We start from the raw sequence: 19451 nt of genomic DNA, 5'->3' as shown, positions 1-19451 counted from the left end.
TAAAATTTACATTCTTGTTTCACATTGACTGATTTCATTGATTGGTATCAATCAATGTTTACACCTTCTAATGTTGTTCAATGACCATGATTGTTAATCTCAACTAATTGTCCCTGTGTACATACAACTGTAATCTGTTTCCATGCACAATATCACTGGAAGATCGGTGTTAGTTTTTTAAGAGAATCTGTACAATCTATTGGCAAAATGTTTATGATATTGCCTTCAATGATGGACTCCACTACTGATCAATGATTGAACTCTCTCAATGAAAGGATAGGTCACCGATCAATGATTGGAATCTATCAATGAACGGATAGGCCACTGATCAATGATTGGAATCTATCAATGAAAGGATAGGCCACTGATCAACGACTGAACTCTATCAATGAAAGGATAGGCCACTGATCAATGATTGAACTCTATCAATGAAAGGATAGGCCACTGATCAATGATTGGAATCTATCAATGAAAGGATAAGCCACTAATCAATGACGGACTCCTATCAATAATAGGATAAGCCATTGATCAATGATTGGAATCTATCGAGGAAAGGATAGGCCACTGATCAATGATTGAACTCTATCAATGAAAAGATAGGCCACTGATCAATGACTGACCTCTCTCAATGAAAGATAGACCACTGATCAATGACTGACCTCTCTCAATGAAAAGATAGGCCACTGATCAATGACTTACCTCTATCAATAAAAGATAGGCCACTGATCAATGACTTACCTCTATCAATGAAAAGATAGGCCACTGATCAATGACTTACCTCTATCAATGAAAAGATAGGCCACTGATCAATGACTGACTTCTATCAATGAAAAGATAGCCCACTGATCAATGACTGACCTCTATCAATGAAAAGATAGGCCACTGATCAATGACTGACCTCTCTCAATGAAAAGGTAGGCCACTGATCAATGACTGACCTCTATCAATGAAAGGATAGGCCACTGATCAATGATTGAACTCTATCAATGACAGGATAAGCCACTAATCAATGACTGACTCCTATCAATAATAGGCTAAGCCATTGATCAATGATTGGAATCTATCGATGAAAGGATAGGCCACTGATCAATGATTGGACTCAAACAAAACAGCTTGTCATTAATTTTATACCTGCAGCAGCTGGAACATCACAAGCAAGGAACTAAAAATTTTCATGATGAACTTTAGGTTTTCATCACAGAAACTAATTTTCATTGAAGGACAATTGACAAATTCAACAGAAAATACATGCAGTCATGAGCAGTATCATTAGATGACATAGCTAAGACAAAGCAATTGAAAATCTTTTGTGCTATAACCCTGTCAGCGGTTGTTGCAAACAAAACGTTTTCATTGAATAGTCATTAAATGACACAGTTTCATCTGTCATTTTGTCATATCATGCAGCCAACCAAGTGATGAGCGTCATTGTGATATTTCACTGATATCCAATGATTTCTATTCGTCGTATTCATTGATGATAAAATTGTACACGAATGTGGCTTTCTTCCTGGCTATTGTCTGGGCCGCTGTCTGTCTTCTGTTCTGTGCTACCTGCGGAATCTCCTTCCCTGGCGGTGCCCTGAGGAACATGTCTCCAAATAAGGTAGCTGTTGGCACAATAAGAAATTTGATGACTCAGCAGTTGGGAGGCAATATATTACTTTGTTGCCCCAGAAGCCCATATATGGATGTGAGGTCAAGTATTATCAGTCCCTGTATCAGGTCAATAATATTTAATTTTGGTAACAAATATCTAAATATCTGGTATAACTGGTACCTTTACAAGCTGAATGTTCAATAATGTATAGTTTGCCTGACATTTATGGATATTTGAAATTCAAAATGGCTGCCATCCCTATGTTAAACTCTATGGGAAAAAATGAAATTTTCAATTTTCAAAAAACCAAGAGGTGAAGAGTTTTCTATGTCTAAGAGCTTTAAAATGAACCCCCTCAAGTGGTGGATCAGAAATGAATTGTGAATATTTGAGAGTCCGAATATCTGCCCTCGAGGTGCATTCTACCTTAAGAATTGTAAGTGGCATTTCCATGTTTCTAAGCATAGCACAAGGAGCAGTATATGTGCAGAAATTGGTTTTTTCACTTTGTATAGCAGTAACATCTGAATACTCATCATTGGTGAGTGCCATCAACTTACCTAGTGTTTTGGCGTCTAATTTGTTATCGTCTGTGAATTGAAGTAATTCCCTCATAAACGCCGTCAGGTACTTAAAGACATTCCTGTGGCATTTGGGAATTTGTAATAAAACCTGAAACAAGACCAACAGTATAATCCTCTATGATTTTATGCATGCTTTAAATTCAATTCTCACTATCCAGTAAATGAGAATATGTACGAAAATTTTCCATTTTAAAAATACTGTTGTGTTTGATAGAGATGAAAGAAGTTATGAGATATTTATTTTTCACTTGGAGTTTATTTTCAATGTTCTTTTCTGTAAGGATTCTTTTGACTGCTAGAACAAAGAGTTGACAAAATTCAACAGTACAAATAGACAAGGTATTGATAGAAATCACTAAATCACAAACAGAGAGTTTCTCTGTTTTGGCAGTTTTATAGGCCCATTCAAAGTAAATATTTTTACCTAATTCAAAAGTTGTGAAAATTATTACATGAAAGATCATGTCATAAGAAACTGGATCAGAAAGTATGGTATGCAAGATTTTTGACCACTTGCAGCGTGTTTGCAAAGTTATATCTGATTGTCGATTGTCACTATTCACAGCAACTTAGGGAGTTTATTTGTATTACTCAATTACAATGGTAAGGTTCTGCCAATCAATTGGATTACAGCTTCCAGATCAGTGCAAGTGGGCCCAGATTTTTTCACATTTTCGACGAGATATTTGCTGGTTTTCTCAGAATCTGCGCAATGTAAAGTTTATCAAAGCTGATTTAGATCTGCAAGTACGAGCACTGACCTGCTTGCAGAGTGTAAAGTTGTTAGCGCAGTCCAGGCATTTCTGGTACTGCGCATACGGAATGACTGGCTCCCTTAAGGCAGAGATAAATATCAGCAAGGCTTCTGCTACTGAAGTGGTGCTGCCAGCTGAGAGAATCAGTCAAGGAACGTACAATGTCACAGCTCTGCTGGGGTCCGGGAAAAGTCACAATGTTTGGTGAAATTGTACAGACACCTGTTGTTATTATCATTTGAGTCAAAATGGTAGGACAAAAATATTATGGGATGGAATAGAAAATATTTACATCAAAATTGTATATTGTGGCAAATGATTATCTAACATTAGAAAGTGATGTATGATTTTTTTTCTTTGTATCAAAAATTAAATAATTTTATTTTGTGTACAAAATAAAATATTTGGTTTACATCTAAAACCCTGGTAATCACATGTGTTCGTTCACACTTTGGATCAATATTGTTGACCAGTAACCTAGATTGCAACACTTCAAATGCATTTTTACATATCAGAAAAACTTTAAGGCTACTTTATCCAAACAACATGAAAGAGGCTTCATCTGTAGCAACAAAGTGTTGAAGACTCTATTCCCATTTTTATTAGACAACTTTACAACATTGAAATGTAGACAGTGGAGTGGAACTTCGCTGTCTTTGATAAAAAGGATACGCATTTCATCCGGTATGCCAGTGTCTAGGCAATCCCTGATTTGTAACAGTTCTGTGTGTAGCCCTCCTTGGCTGAACAAATTTTCCTGCAGAGTGATCAAAGCAGAGGATAGTAAAGCAACAGAGTCTTGTCAAAGTTCACTGTCATGATTTTCCAGAGGTACAATAAAGTGACACAATGGATAGAAAGTGAACACATTGGTTTTCTTTAACTAAAATAAAACAGAGAGAGACAACGCCAACATGACTGCAAAATAACTCCATCTGATCTGGATGAGATTTTTGAAGAATGACCCTACAACCAGCGATGGTTGAAAAGCAGCAATATTCATACTACACAACAGTGACCATTATGGGCCAGGCAAAGCTATTAAATAGCGCCCTCACAGTTATCAAATCTGACATCACAGGTTGAAGGTAAAACATCCCCTTTAAACTCACCGTTTTTGTTCCGTATCTGAAAAGGTGATCCACAAGCATCCAGATTTCCTTGGGAATATCAAAGGCTTGGATGTATGATTCCGCTGATTTCCTTGGATTTGATGGATCACTCTCCTGGTTAGTTGAAAGGAATAAAACACAACTTCAGTGAAGAAAGACTCAAGGTTTTACTTCATCGTATGTGATCAACAAGCTTCATGTATACACAAAACAGAATTTTCACTCTGAGTCAGCAGTTTCTGAGTTTCGTGCAAAAGATGCCGTGGACAGATTCAATTATTTGAAGTGAATGACTATTGGGGGCGTTAGTAAAAGTGAATGAGAGGTAGACAGACAAATGCACTACCCAAGTGTACCCCAAAAAATGATGATGAAGACCATTTGATTCTCTCAAATATAAAAAATATCACAGGCCTGCAATATTTTAATACCTCTCTTGTAGATGGCATAAGACCTAGTGAATATCTTTTGAAAGATGTTAATATAACTTTAGAAAAGTTTTGTTTTATTTGTACTGTATATCCAAAATGCTCACAATTTCTCATGGAAAAGGCACCAGATTGTGAGCTGTCTTGTGAAAGCTGAATGGTGACAGACTTTTTTCAGTTCTGTCATTGTTTTCATACTTACCAATTCTATAAGCACTTCCTCTGGTATCTCTCTGATTGGTCCGTGCATTCTGACTAAAGATTCAATGGAGGCGCCAAAGCAACTCGGAATATAGTTACCAGATACTGAAACGTGATCTCAGTTAAGGAACAACTTCAAAAACCTAATTCCCAAAGTTTTATCTGTCAAAAAAGTAATTTCAAGTATTCATGAAAGTTAATCACTAAATTTGAAAACATATCAAGTTCATTGTTCTTGACTGAATGGTGAACTATGTCAAAAACTGCATTTTTGAAAAACTGGCAGATGGCTGTAACCTCACACTGATAAGCAACTGTGTATAACATTAATACAAAAGTCTGTTATAAAGAATGGTTTTCACCAACACAGCATACACAGAGAAGAGATGGCCATCTCCCTTTTCGTTTTTGTTTCTTCATTTCTAATCTGTCATTTTGCTGCAAACTATTGGTTTGAAATCGTTAGCTCAACCCTTTGAGCACCAAAGTCAGTTTTTGTTGCATTTATGAAATGTGCACCAGTCAATTTTTTTCAGAGTTTTGCCAAAATTTTGATAAAAGACAGTAGGCAATGAAATTTGCTGTCCATTTGGTCTAAAATTATCAAAAAGATTACAAAAAATTTATACAAGCGACCTAGCGGCCGATATAGCTCCGCTGTGTTTATGTAGAGAATAACTATTTTTGAGACATGTTGATGAAGAAGGGTGGAAATCTTTGATAGCTCGATGCAGTGGCCAGAAAAAAAGTGGCTAAAATAAGCTGCAAAAATACGCAATTGAAGATTTCATCATACTTTGAATGTATCACATAGGATCATGCCTAAGAACATGTCAACCAAAGCTATCTGATGAGTAGTTTTTTGAGAATAAAATATTCTGACCAAAAATGGCAACAATTGCCCCCAAAAATAAAAATTGCAGATTTCATCATAATTTCAAAAGATCAAATTTAGTTCATCTATAGAAACCTGTATACCAAATTTCAAAGCTATCAGATGAGTAGTTTTGAATATACACATTTTTTGACCAAAAATGGCAAAAATTGCCCCAAAATACAAAATTACAGATTTCATCAGAAATTCAATATATATTACTAAGCTCATCTGTAGAAACCTGTATACCAAATTTCAAAGCTATCAGACCAGTACTTTTTGAGAAACACATGTTTTGACCAAAAATGGCAAAAATTGCCCCAAAATTACAAAATTGTAGCTTTCATCATAATTTCAAAAGCTATCATTTAGTTAATCTATAGGAACCTGTATACCAAATTTCAAAGCTATCGGATGAGTAGTTTTGGAAATACACATTTTTTGACCAAAAATGGCAAAAATTGCCCAAAAATACAAAATTACAGATTTCATCAGATATTCAATACATATTACTTAGTTCATCGATAGAAACCTGTATACCAAATTTCAAAACTATCAGACCAGTACTTTTGAGAAATAAATTTTTGACCCAAAATGGCAAAAATTGCCTTAAAAATGCAAATTTGCATATTCTGCACAATTTGGACAAATCTGAAATAGATCATCCCTAGGGACCTATGTACCAAATATCAAAGCTATCTGACTGGCAGTTTTGAAGAAGAAGATTTTTAAAGATTTTTTTACCAGAAATGACAAAAATTGCCTTAAAAATACAAATATGCAAATTTTGCCACGATTTGAACAAATCTGACTGAAGGCACCCTAAGCAAACTGCATATCAAATTTCAAAGCAATCGGACAAGCGGTTTCAGAGAAGAAGATTTTTTACCAAAAACACCAAAAAATGCCCCAAAAATACAAATATGCAAATTTCACCATGATTTGAACAAACTGAAGTGAGGTCACCTTAAGTGAACTGCATATAAAATTTCAAAGCAATTGGACTTGCGGTTTCAGAGGAGAAGGCAATTGTTGACGGACGACGACGACGGACGACGACGGAAAATCAACCTATTGATAAGCTCTGCGTCGCTGACAGCGAATTGGTAAAAATTGGTAAAATGTTGCAAGAAAATTTTGGTGGGAAAAATTGCAGCACTCAAAGGATTGATGTGTGTCTGTGTGTGTATATGTTATTTGTTTCTATCCATCTGGGCATCTGTAAATCTATTGGATCGTATGAGTTCATAAGTTCATGTCTCTATTCTACCAAGTCTTGTGTTCATATGTGTCTGTCAAATCATGTATCGGTGTATGTCTACCAGGTCGTGTTCCTATGTGTATTTATGAAGTCGGGCATTTATGTATACATCTGTCTATGTCTCTATAAGAGTGTATATCATTGTCTAACAGTCTAAAAGTCCTTTGAATCAAGACACGATTCTTATACAATACCTGACACAGTATTCATAAATTGATCATTTTGACTTTTTACAAATCATTAGAAAGGATATGAAGAAATCTTTGCCTCCGTCAAGATGAAGTATCAGGATATCTTCAAGTTTTTCACCCATCTTCACTGATGATACGGTTGCCTTGTCAACAGATGCTATCAGCTGCACCTCCACTTTGTCACCTGATATGAAAGTGATGGAAAGTTCAAAGGTCACGTAAAGTGTCACCTGATATAAAGTAATGAAAAGTCAAAGGTCAAGTAAAGACATAATTGCAGGGAATTGTCAAATTGATGCAATTTTATGAGCTTACCGGGCATTATGAAACACATGGATGGTTCTATCTTCAGCCATGGCTTGCTGTACGACGTATCGTTTAATTTATTGATGAATTCAAATTGTACCGGGACTTGGCCGGTGTTGGTCACTTCAAGTGACTGTGCCTGCTCTTCCATAATCATGACATCATTGAAAACAAACTGAGATGGGAAGAGAAAAATCCATTTAGTCTTTACAAGGAAATCTATGATGAGTGTAAATATGTAAAATATGTTTTAATCAATAGCGTACACATACCAGTATTGGTGTTTCATAAAATATTATAAAGTTTCTTATAATTTTTGTCTTTGATTTAGTGGTATTTTCTTTGAATATGACAAAACGCATATATCTTCTATGTGCCATATCAAAATTAAACCGAGTGACAAACTTATAGAAAGAATGCCATTGAAAAACCATTGCTCTATATGCAATATCTGTCCACTTATTTTGATAGGCTACAGTAGCTGTACAATGAGAATTTACACAAGCAGAAATGTTTTTGAATAACTCAGGATTAAAACCAAACAAAGTCTCATGCAAGGTTTAAAAAACAGCAAGTTTTGATGACATTCACAAAGGAGTAAAAGAACTCTCTGACTAAGACTTACATCAAGTTTGCTGAGTGAAACTTGCGGAAGGAATTCATTTTCTAGTCTGTCCAGTTGCCGGATAACATCTTCATAAACTTTCTTGTACTTCTTACGGTCTACCGTTTTCACCTTGGATAAAAAATTCACATGTAGAATTATAAGCTATGAGATGATCTTGACAAAGTCACACCTTCAAATTGTACTCATCTTCTCTGGTTAAAATGCAGAAATCACTTTACTTTTGATTACGAAAACAGGTTCACAAATCTATTAAACATCACAAAGATACATTTTTCAAAATATTTGGAGTCATTTATGATTGAATACAGAGCACACAATCTGACAAAATATTCTCATTAGATAATAAGGAAGAATAATTATATTGTTCCTTGCAATCGCTACTTCTACTTTAACCATTTTGGAAATTGCAGAGAAAATTGGGCACTTTTTTGGTGGATACTTTTTAAAGTTTTTTGTCGTCTTCTGGGAAAATGTGGAAATGCTCAGCATTTGTTCTGTCAACACTGTTTGTGTATCTAATGCCTAAATTATTGGGGATGGTATGTAAAATATAGACACCAAGTCATGAGTAACGATGTAATTAGTGGGAGATTTTTCTGGTTTGTAAAAGAAAATAAAAAAAACATTTCGCTTGCTGCCTCTGTGGCTTTGCCAAAAATTCTGAGGAACAATAATTTTCTGTTTCTCTGGCCTTATCATAAGATTTGCATACTAATACCCATTAACACATTATAAACAAATGAATACCATGTCGAGCATCAATAGAATTGACTTTGTGTTTCAGAATCAACCGACGTCTTAAAATTTTCTTGAAATATTAGAGTTGCATTGATTCCAACATGAAGACATCATGAACTTTAGGTTCCAAGCTGATTATCATCAAAATAATTTCAATAGAACATTAATCACGTTTTGAGAATGAAATGAAGAGTTAGCAGTGTCATTTCCGAAGCTTTCTGTAAATCGATAAATTTCAATGTTTGTTCACAAATATATTGTGTAAGAATTCTTGTGAATACCATTCTTTCTTTTTGAGCGTAAAAGACTGTATGTTCAACAGAGACTAGAAATACACTGTTAAATTATTTACTGCGTTTTAAGGCCACCGCACCGGCCAATATGCAAGGGAGTATTTATAGAAAGTGATTACAAGTAACCGTACAGGCACCATCAGACCTATACGCATTACAAAGACTAAAATTACTTTGAAAGTAACAAAGTTTGCATGCATCTTTGGAGGAATTTCACCAGTAACTTGCCATGGTCCCAGTAGAGTTTTTTCTTACCTGCACATCATATATACTGCTGACGGGTTTGTGATCACTTAGTTTTAATGCCATGTGATTTCTGTAGTCTAACTGCGTAATGTCCAGTCCCTTGTGGAGGATTCTATCACACCATGCTGGAACTCGGCATTTTTCACTGAAGGAAAAAAGGTAAGCAACAGCTTACTTACAATGCTGTTTCTAGAATTACTTTTAACATGGTTACAGCAAGGCAAAATGATGACTGACCAATCATAAGCCAAATGTCGGGTAGATGTGAACAGTGAGGGCGCTCTTCTCAATGAAGTGCAGAAGCTGCAGCTGAAATAAATAGTTTATTGCTCCTTTTGGTCAGAAGTGTTAAATTAGGTTCCTTTTAGAAAGAAGGTGATATTTTTCTTATGAAAAATGTATAACAGTTTACTGCATAAACTCACAGCAACTTAAGTATTACTGCAAATATCGTCACATGTATTCCATTTCTAGTCTATGCTTACCTGCTGTCCCAATCGTCAGTACCAGTGTCGTACTTGTATGTTGGCTGGAAGTTTATCTTTCCCTCGGTATAACCAACAAATACCTTGTGTATCCTCATTTGTCTGTTTAGCTGTGATGCAAAACAAAGGCATCATTTGTAAATGGTTGATGATTCAATTGTGACGGTGAGTTAAAGTAGTTTGTGCATCAAAACCGAAAGCCAAACTTTTGGTCAAACTTTCCTCAATGGAACTATAAACCATTCTCTTTCAAGACCAAGGATAAAAATACGAGATCATCGGGGCAAATTTTGACACTAGTTTATTATTTCCTAATACTTGAAATTCAAAATGGCTGTCATCCCTGTGTTAACTATACAGGGAAAAATTAAATTTTTGATTTTCACAAAAATAAGCTGGTGAGAACTTAATTTACTCCATGAGCTTCAAATTGAGCCCCACAAGTTGTAGACCAAAATTTTCAGAGTCTGAATCCTGAAGGCACATTTTACCTTAACCCTTTGAGCGCCAAAGTCAACTTTTGTCACATTTATAAAATGTACCCCAGTCAAATTTTTTCAGATTTTTGCCAAAATTTTGATGAAAACCTGTAGCCAATGAAATTTGATGTCCGTTTGGTCCAAAATAATCAAAAAAATTACAGAAAAATTCATAAAAATTGTTAAAATGTTGCACTAAAATTTTGGTGGGAAAAATTACAGCACTCAAAGGGTTAACAGAAACACACCCATTCGTTTTACCTTACCTGGTCAAACTCATAGAGTTTCTCAAAGTGTCTATCGTTGATCAACCTTTTCACTTTCTCTGGTTGTATGTCACTGAGTCTGTAATTGAGATCACCGAGCCAAAACACAACACTGCCAGAAAAAAAAACAAAAACGTTCAACATAGTGGTCAATTTACATTCAGGAGTATGTGGTAGACAGCTACGTTAAAGCCCCACTAGCTGTATCTTTTAGCAGTATTTTTATGATTTTGCTTTCAAGCTAAAATAAATTTGTGAGAATGTAGTAATTTAGGTGTGTGTTTACACTTATTATTAACTACCCTCTGGGACTGTATATGCAATTTTGAACAAGATAAAGATTACACTGCGATTAAATGTGTGCCCACTCATTAAATCACAGCCCCATGCGGAAAAGCAAAAACCCTGGATACTGTGCATATTTGTGCTGAAATCTTCACATAAACTGCACAGAGTAGTCCAATGTAATGCACAGAAGTGAATGTTTTAAACTGTGACATTGTATGTTCTGTTTCCTTTGTAATATTACCAATTTTTGAAAATGGCGGGAAATCAAAATGACCATTAAAATTTGAATTTACTTGTCAAATGTTTCACAAAGGAATGGTTTCCTAATGCAGTAAAAGCCCATATCCCTTCAGAGGGTAGAATTCAGAGAAAACCAGGAGAGAATAGGAAGATATTTTGAGGTCAACAAATTTCAAGAGTTACAGCTAGTGGGGCTTTAAATTCTTCTAAGAAGCGACTCGTAACTCCAAACCAACCCAGAAAACTCTTGGAGCAGGCTGTACTTTTGGATGCTACCCATTATTTTTTCATAATCAGATGTCTAAAACAAATTAGAATCATTATGCCAAAGACCACTCATAAATGAGAAAATTTTACTGAGGAAGAACTGAGAAAAAAGCTTATCTTACAGTATCGTTTATCTTATACATCAGTTGTCCAGGAGTGGAATGGAGTCTGGTTTCAGGATGTACTCTTAGGGTTTATGAAAAGATGAAGATAGATATCTCTAAACTACAGCTGCTTTGCACCATAAATGTGGGATCAAGATAAACTCTTATGATGGCTGACAACAAATAGATGGACAAATAGATAGACAGACAGATTGACAAACAGGGGAACTGAAAGACATACAGTGAGACAAGTAGACATAATGGATTTCCCCCCCTCTCTACTCTAAATGAAACATCAACTGGGACATAGCTTACTTACTCATGTTGTGAAATATGCATTGGAGCTCCGTATGCCTTGAATAACATCCTAGAACAGATGTCGTTGTAGTCTTGGTTACGTCTTTCAAATTCCTCTACGTGGGCGGCTAGATGTGAATTGACAAAGATGAATGTCGTTGTGTGGAAAACCAACCTCACCCCAACGCCGCCTTTATTGCCCTGAAATGAAGAATAACTTGAGTGGTGAAGAGATAGATGTCTTTGGAGATCAAAATTTTAGAACTGATGTTCAAAGAGAAACTGAACACAAAGAATCGCCCAAGTTCTGATTTTTCACGGTTTGCAAGGTCATATAATGGGCAGCAATTGATACTGACCATTTTACCCATAATTCCAGTTCCAACAGTTTCCGCGGCAACCTCTGTGATGTGCGGACAATGTTGCTCCTTTGCAAAGACGATCAACATCATACCAACCAGTCTTATAAGCTTTACCTGGAAATGAAATGAAATGAATGAAAATAAAATACAAGAAAATCTCTTTGTTTAAAATCAGAAATGAAATAAAATCAAAAGCATGAATCACAGACCCATCACTCATTTTGAATCCCTTTACTGTACAGATTTGACATCAAAATGTAAGACTTCATTTTTTGTGACTCTAACGTAAGTCTACCATGAGCTAAGTCAGAACCTTGAACTTGTGAAGTTGAGAAAAATTTACTCACAGACCATCGGGGAGACAGATCGTGGTTCAGAAGAGTTCAATGATGTCATAAATATCTCTGAACAATGTTCATATTGTAATTTTTAGATTCATATTTACCTTGAAATGGATTATCATTACTGTTATTTTGATCTTGATTCTTGTAACAAAAATTCTGATGCTGATCCCAAAATTTTGACAAAATTTTGAAAAGCGATTGGAGCATCATTCAAACCATAGACCACTACGAGCGTTTTCTAGAGGGTCTCTGTTCAAACCAAGCGAATACTGACACCATCACATAAAAGAATCTCAATCTGTTTTTAAGTTTGACTTTTCAACATGTCAATAATATAGATAAAACAATTCACAGAAGTTTGTCGGTTGCTGGTAATTCCTTCTAAACTGAAACCAGGTCCGAAAAGCAAATATGAATTACACGACATGTTTATTTAATAGGCGTATACAATCTGCTGTACTGTATTTCAACAAAATCTTCATTGACAAATTAATGACATAATACTGACTACACCTACGGATATAATGAACTGTCCTGAAAACATTAAGGCTATTCCACTAGCCCCATAAATAAGGGGTGCCAAGATGAAATTTTACCCAAATCTTACTTTTTTATATTTTCCTCCGGGATGAAGTCCATCCCTGACTTTCCTGTACCACTCCTCTTCCCTGGGGGAATCGTTGAACAAGAAAGCTTCTTTGCTTAGATCTAATTCCTGGAAACCCACTGCGTATATATCCGGTGGTTCTGCATCACGAGCAAGCCAGTGAATGAGATCTTCCGATGGCATTTGACCGTTAACATTCCATGTACCGACGAATATTCTGCACAGAAAATTGTTTTTTTCTTAAAGATATTATATATTTTATGATAAATGTATAACTTTTAATTCATTATAGATACAAAAATTGTATCAAAGACATTTGGAACTTTGGACAGAGTTAGATCTCTTGAGCCTTTAAGGTTACTACAATGTTTCAAATAATGTATCTGGACTTTGAAAATCTTGAGATTGGTCTTATTCTAGTTGGATCTATCGTCCGGTCCGCACAGCTTGGTTAGGTCAGTGTAGTATGGTCTCTCTTTATAGGGAGAGGTAGGGTCCCTGACCGAGGAAAACACCCTTGGCAAGCAAATTTAGTTGGACCAGTTTCACAGTAAGGGCAATATTGATTGTAAATTCATACTTTATTTATTGGACACTTCCTCAATGAATTTTTTCCGGCATAAAAGAAATTAGAATCTCTTATTGTGTGCAATTAATTGATGAACAAAAATGGATTTAAACTGTGCCATAAAATGCACTTTCATTGGCCTTTACATGCACAGCAATATCATATCTTGTGTGTCCTTATTACACAAATGCATAGCAATATCATATCTTATCTATCTACAACATCTAAAGCAGAACACGGCAGATCAACAGCCACTCTGCCACATATGTCACCTTTGCAATGCGATACTTCTCACAACCAAGCTTGGACGTACCTGAACGGTTGCAACACGGTGAACTCTCTGTCGCGTTTCGACATGTGAAGTCTGACGATTCCGTCGCGAACACCGATTGGTCTGTTGGAGGTCGTTCCCATTCCTTCCATGATTTCTGGCACACTCCCGCTTCCGGTGGATTCCTGAAAGTCCTCCGTACTGATCGGGGAGTAGACACCAAAAAAGTCGGTGAATGGAATGGAGAAGTGCAAGAAAGATTCAATGACTGGTGACACTTCCTTTTCTGAATAAAACAGTCAGGTCATGTCACAATGGCTAATGGAGTGATCACAGTTATTGGCATTTTACACGAATACTTCCCATAAAATATGTATAAATGTGCCTGGTTTTACCTTGTGCAAACTGTGATGTAGATTTGTATAACTTGTAAGCTAAAGAGGGACACACCCCTTGTTGAGGTAAGCCTCTAATTCTTTGTTCATACATGTATGTTGCTGATTCACACTCTAGAAGCCTTTGTTATCCACTTTCTGGACATAATTTACTTTCAATTTGATTTCACCTGGATTATTTATTCCCTTTGAACTTGTTCACCCTCAAAGTCTCCATCAACCGATCCACTCACCAAAGGCAACAATAGATTAGGGTTAAACCATGGTGATGAAAAGGGTGAAGTGTAATAAATTTCTGACTTTTAATTGTGGTGTCTATCTTTAAGTGTCTAAAATCTCTACGAACCCAAGTTCAGTACTCTGGTCTAACCTTGACATTGAAAATAAAGGGGTTCAAACAATTGAAGGAGTGTCTGAAATGGTGAAAACAGCATCAACAGATTTCATCCTGCCCGACTGAGTTCAGAATTCAATGTACAAAACCAGCATCCGCTCTGTTGTTCCAAAGTTGTGCCATCTCTACATGAAAAGGGTTGTAACTCAACAATGCACCTGATGTATATTACGGCAAACTTCAAATTTTTGAAACTATGTAAAAAAATTTCAGTATTTCAGAGGAGGCTTAGAATTACAATGGAAGAAGTTAATAATTTCCCAGGCATGTCAGTTTTTGAAAATTTCACGTATTTTAATCACGGCACAAATTGCCTCGGTGAATCAAAATTCTAGTCATGTATCTCCATTTAACCCTTTGCACCCTGACCCCCTGGTGCCCTATGACATCATGCGGACATTTTTTGTCCGAGCCGGGTTAAAAGGTTTAATTGTGAATTCAGAGACATGAAACACTGTGATTTTTACACATCCCTGATGGTTTCATTTAAACATACCCTTTGAGGAAATATATCACTGTATATTATCTTTATCATACGAGCTGAATGGGCTCTCTAAACCATACATCTTTGAGGTCATTCACCATTGTGTACTTTATACATGATACAAGCAGGTCGACCTATAGTTAAATAATCACTCTTCTGTTATGAAATCTGTGACCCTGTCATTGACCTAGACAAATTTCTTGTTAATTTATATATTTTTATACCAGTTGTTGTTCATGCCCATGGGGAAAAATATCTTTAGATTTTCATATTGATGATTCACATTGCGGTAACACTGTCACTGTACATGTCGAGTAGTTTTTCATAGTTGAATACATTTTTCAATGAAGTAATTTATAATAATACGGATGACTATTCATGTGCTCTCTAAAAAAGTTAATAATTACTATAATATTTTGATAAATATTTTTTCAAAATTTAACTTGTTTGCATATTCCATTCATGAAGGCACAGTGGCTGTATGAAATGGCTACCGTTTATCAACACTTTGCATAGTATTTCTGAATGTATAGTATTCCATGGGTGATAGACTGCATGGATGGAAATTTCATTTCAATTTTTGGGTCTGTTGTGACTAGAACTCGCATAATCTCTGTGGTAAATCTACAAAAAATGCAAAATAAAGAGAAAGAATGAAAAATTTCCAACCTTTCTTGAAATTCTTGCGTGTCTAAAGGTACAAAGAACATGTTGCTTTGAACAAGCAATGGCTTCAGCAAAGGTTCGTAAACTGACGTCGTCCATTAGTCAAAAATCGTCGTACGGTCACTCTGAACCGTCTAGTGTACAACTGAATCTCAACCTTTGATTTGTTGGAGTATTGAATATGCTAAAATACCTAATAGATGAGCCAGTAGTGTTTACAGTTATATATTATCTAATGCATTTCATTGAAACCAGGGAACCATTAATCGGTAAACACAGCTTCAGTGACATCTCTCTTGACAAAATGAAGACTGCGCCACCGTTCATCCGATAAAATTACAACACAACTGACCTCTAGCAGATAAATTTTGCCAGTACATTGATTCGTTTCAGTTTTGTGACCCTATCACTATTCAGGTCAAAGGTCAGTGGCGTATGACCTCAGGGTAACTACTGGTACTACGCTGTACACATCTGTTTTCATCGGAGATTACAAACATATAAAGAGAAATGTTTCAGACAAAGTCAATAGAATATATAGTTGCCTCAGTGCAAAATGTGGCAATGCAAAAGTTCATTTTATTGAACTGACTGAGTGAAAGGCTTTGTAATGAATGGGAAAAAGAAATCCATTATGAGATAAAGGAGAGAGCCTGTCATTTTGTCATTGATTGGAAATTCATCAATTTGACTGAAGATTTATTAGACGTGATCATAAGTTGGCGCATTCAGAACTCCAATAAATGCATTATTCAAGTTAGTTACTGTCATCGTTATAATCTAAATTGAAATTCAAGCTACATACTTTATCTTCATAATCTAAATTGAAAAGAGTGAAAAATTGCATAAATTCAAATTGATAGATGATTATTGGTTAAATAGGAACAGACGGTACAATTTCAAAGCTCTACTCAAGTTTTTCTATTCCTCAACTGATACAATTACCATAAAACCCTATTAATTCGACCACTCTGTTAATTCAATCACCTTATTTTTTCTCAAAATGTAATTTTATTTTACCCTTATCAATTCAACCACCGATGGAGATTGAGACTTTCTCAATCTCTAATAATTCAACCAAACAATCAATTACACGCTGTTTTGAACATTATTTCGATACAATACACAGTGTACAGCACAGAATGTCTAAGTCAGGACTTCAGGAAAGTCACCTTTATATGTTTCAATCATCCAAGATGGTAAGCATATCACTTATGAACTGTCAAAAAAGTTGAAATCCCTAATAATTCGACCACTAAAATTATTTTGGCTTTGTTAATTTTCTAATAATTCAACTATTTAAAATCATAATTATTTTTTTCTGGTCGAATTGATAGGGTTTTTTGAGTAACACCCTGATTTTGTTCTATATATAACAATGTGCTTTACTATTAAAATTATATTTGTCCACTTTCTTTCACTTTTGCAATCGTGTGCGTTCCTTCTCAGACTGAAGGCAAATATGTATACATTGTGCACCTAGTTTCTATGGCAGATAAACCTTATGTAGGCGAGGATAGTTCAAAGGGCAAAGGTCATCAGCATGACGGCCAAGCAGAAAGTGGACAACTTACGATGCAGTAAGGCTGTCTCTTGAACTCAGACTGTCTCTTGATGCATTGCTGAGTGGCCGCAGACCGCTGTCTGATTGGGGGTCTTTCAACGACAGGTCAGCAAAATTGTCTTCAAATCCACTCTCACCTTCAGTAACTTGACAGAAAATAATAACAACACGAATGAAGTAAATGTGGAACTATGAAGAATTATATTCTCAGAGATGAAGCATCTTTCTTAAATGTTTCATACTTGGCTGTCAAAGATGTCTGTATACATGCGTAGCTCTGGTTAAATTCAGAATCACAATACAAGAAACAGTCAAGTGCTTTGAGTTGAAATTTTAATTAATCTTTTCCCTCATAGATTTATGGGCATCAACATCATTCATTTAAACGTTTATTCACAAACATGTTAAGTCTCCATGCAAATCCTTCTCAATGCTATACATCAAAACAGAATATGTACAAAGGTATGGCATTCTAAATCAAACACCGGCATTGTGTGAATAAAGAAACTTTCTGTCGCAAGAGATAGGGCAGAAAATGTTCGGGTTAATCTGCATATACTGCCTTTCTCTGTCGCTTGGAGAGAAGCATCTGTTATAGACTGACATCTTTCTTAATTAAGCTTCCAGTATATGGCGAGATGTCTTAGCAATTTAGTGATATTAACTCAACAAGGAATACTTTTAGAAAATCAGAGTAGATACTTGTAGATAGGCATTTACAAAAGTAAATACTCACAGACTACTGGAGTTGTACCATCATTGGTGGGAGTTATTACACTGGACCATGGCCAGTCAGCTAAAAGACAGAAAGAAAAAAAAATTGAGATGAGGAGAGGGTAGACAAATCCCTACAAGTACAATCAATGTAACATAAGCATATCAGTGTGTTGATAAGGAAGTACCACAGAAAACCTGCAAATTACATTCTCACACATACACAACCGATAACATATACCTAGTAATTTGCATTGCACATGGCACACCCTACCTATCATATAGATAGCTGGAAATTTGAACAATTTCACAAAGATGACAAAATTGAAAAACAATTGCTGTACACTGAATAACTATGCAGAACTGGAGAGTGCGTGAGTACAGTCAAGTGACATTCAGTAGAAGACATTCACTGAGACACATGTGACATACTGATACTGTCGACAAGTTACGATAAGCAAGTCTTTCCATGAGTGGCTATTCTCAGAAAATGAACTTTGGACATTCTTTACTGGAAAATGCCACGACCTAGTTGTCACCTTTTTGACCACCAATGTGAATGGGAGGCACAAACTGTCTAATGCTGAACTCACATGATATATCTGTTGTCAATTGATAAAAAATCACCTCTCTGGATGAGGCAAAAACACCTCAAATTTACATATTTATGGTTTTGTTTGTTCCCTGCAAACAGGGCACTACATGACATAACACTGGTACAGGTACAAATCCAGTGATGGACAAACGTGGATGAAATAGATAAACATTCAGTGAAATAAGTTTCTTTTCATTGAAAAATTACTGTGTACTGTACAGCCAGTATCGTAGCTATGACCCTTTGAGTGCAGTAATTTTTCCCACCAAAATTTTAGTGCAACAATTTACCAATTTTTATGAATTTTTCTGTTATGTTTTTTGTGATAATTTTGAACCAAATGGACACCACATTTCATTGGGTACAGTTGTTTATCAAAATGTTGGCAAAAATCGGAAAAAAATTGAGCAAGGTGTGTTTTATGGAGGTGACAAAAATTGACTTTGACACTCAAATGGTTAACCAGCTCAGTGATTGTAGCACCTTAACATGGCTGATCAAAATGTTTAACGGTCATCAAAGAGAAAGATTCTGATATTACATGTACTTCTGTATACATCTCAAGTTAAGCAGAAATAAGAGGTCAACAGATTAATGATATAACTAATTACCAATCACGTTTTTTCGTAACTAATTAAACTCCCTTACAGTCTCTGGTTCACTACGCTGCCTCTCTGACTCTGTAATCACCAATCATGTACACTGATGCGATCTCAACATCTGGTTAAGTTAGCTCAAATGCAAATGTGTAGTGAAACAAGTCATTGACAAAGACAAAGTCCCCTCTTGTAATTGGAAATTAGTAAGTGGAAGTAACTAAATTGAAGTTAATATGATCAACTTG

At 35.7% G+C, this 19451-nt stretch overlaps 1 protein-coding gene across 3 annotated transcripts in view; it reads right to left on the bottom strand.

Moving 5' to 3' along the window:
- Nucleotides 1-1302: 1302 nt before the first annotated feature.
- Nucleotides 1303-19451, bottom strand: part of LOC139142101 (inositol polyphosphate 5-phosphatase OCRL-like) — a 29739-nt gene continuing 11590 nt past the window's right edge. For 2 of the 3 annotated variants that reach the window (XM_070711918.1, XM_070711919.1), the window contains 18 exons: nucleotides 18035-18094; nucleotides 17309-17444; nucleotides 13838-13996; nucleotides 12957-13173; nucleotides 12003-12119; nucleotides 11666-11844; nucleotides 10448-10559; nucleotides 9703-9812; nucleotides 9227-9362; nucleotides 7938-8048; nucleotides 7322-7487; nucleotides 7070-7190; nucleotides 4682-4793; nucleotides 4052-4165; nucleotides 3612-3696; nucleotides 2946-3073; nucleotides 2161-2272; nucleotides 1303-1610 (listed from right to left, as the gene is read on the bottom strand). In XM_070711918.1, coding sequence (XP_070568019.1) covers nucleotides 1459-1610; nucleotides 2161-2272; nucleotides 2946-3073; nucleotides 3612-3696; nucleotides 4052-4165; nucleotides 4682-4793; nucleotides 7070-7190; nucleotides 7322-7487; nucleotides 7938-8048; nucleotides 9227-9362; nucleotides 9703-9812; nucleotides 10448-10559; nucleotides 11666-11844; nucleotides 12003-12119; nucleotides 12957-13173; nucleotides 13838-13996; nucleotides 17309-17444; nucleotides 18035-18094 — 2327 coding nt within the window. In that variant the 3' untranslated portion in view covers nucleotides 1303-1458. Of the gene's footprint in view, nucleotides 1611-2160; nucleotides 2273-2945; nucleotides 3074-3611; nucleotides 3697-4051; nucleotides 4166-4681; nucleotides 4794-7069; nucleotides 7191-7321; nucleotides 7488-7937; nucleotides 8049-9226; nucleotides 9363-9702; nucleotides 9813-10447; nucleotides 10560-11665; nucleotides 11845-12002; nucleotides 12120-12956; nucleotides 13174-13837; nucleotides 13997-17308; nucleotides 17445-18034; nucleotides 18095-18286; nucleotides 18405-19451 lie in introns of those variants that run through there. The other variant, XM_070711920.1, reaches the window with a different exon arrangement.

The sequence above is a fragment of the Ptychodera flava genome, chromosome 10 (assembly GCF_041260155.1).
Source record: "Ptychodera flava strain L36383 chromosome 10, AS_Pfla_20210202, whole genome shotgun sequence".
Lineage (NCBI taxonomy): Eukaryota > Metazoa > Hemichordata > Enteropneusta > Ptychoderidae > Ptychodera > Ptychodera flava.
Note: the sequence above shows the minus strand (reverse complement) of the source record. Positions and strands in the feature narration are given on the sequence as shown.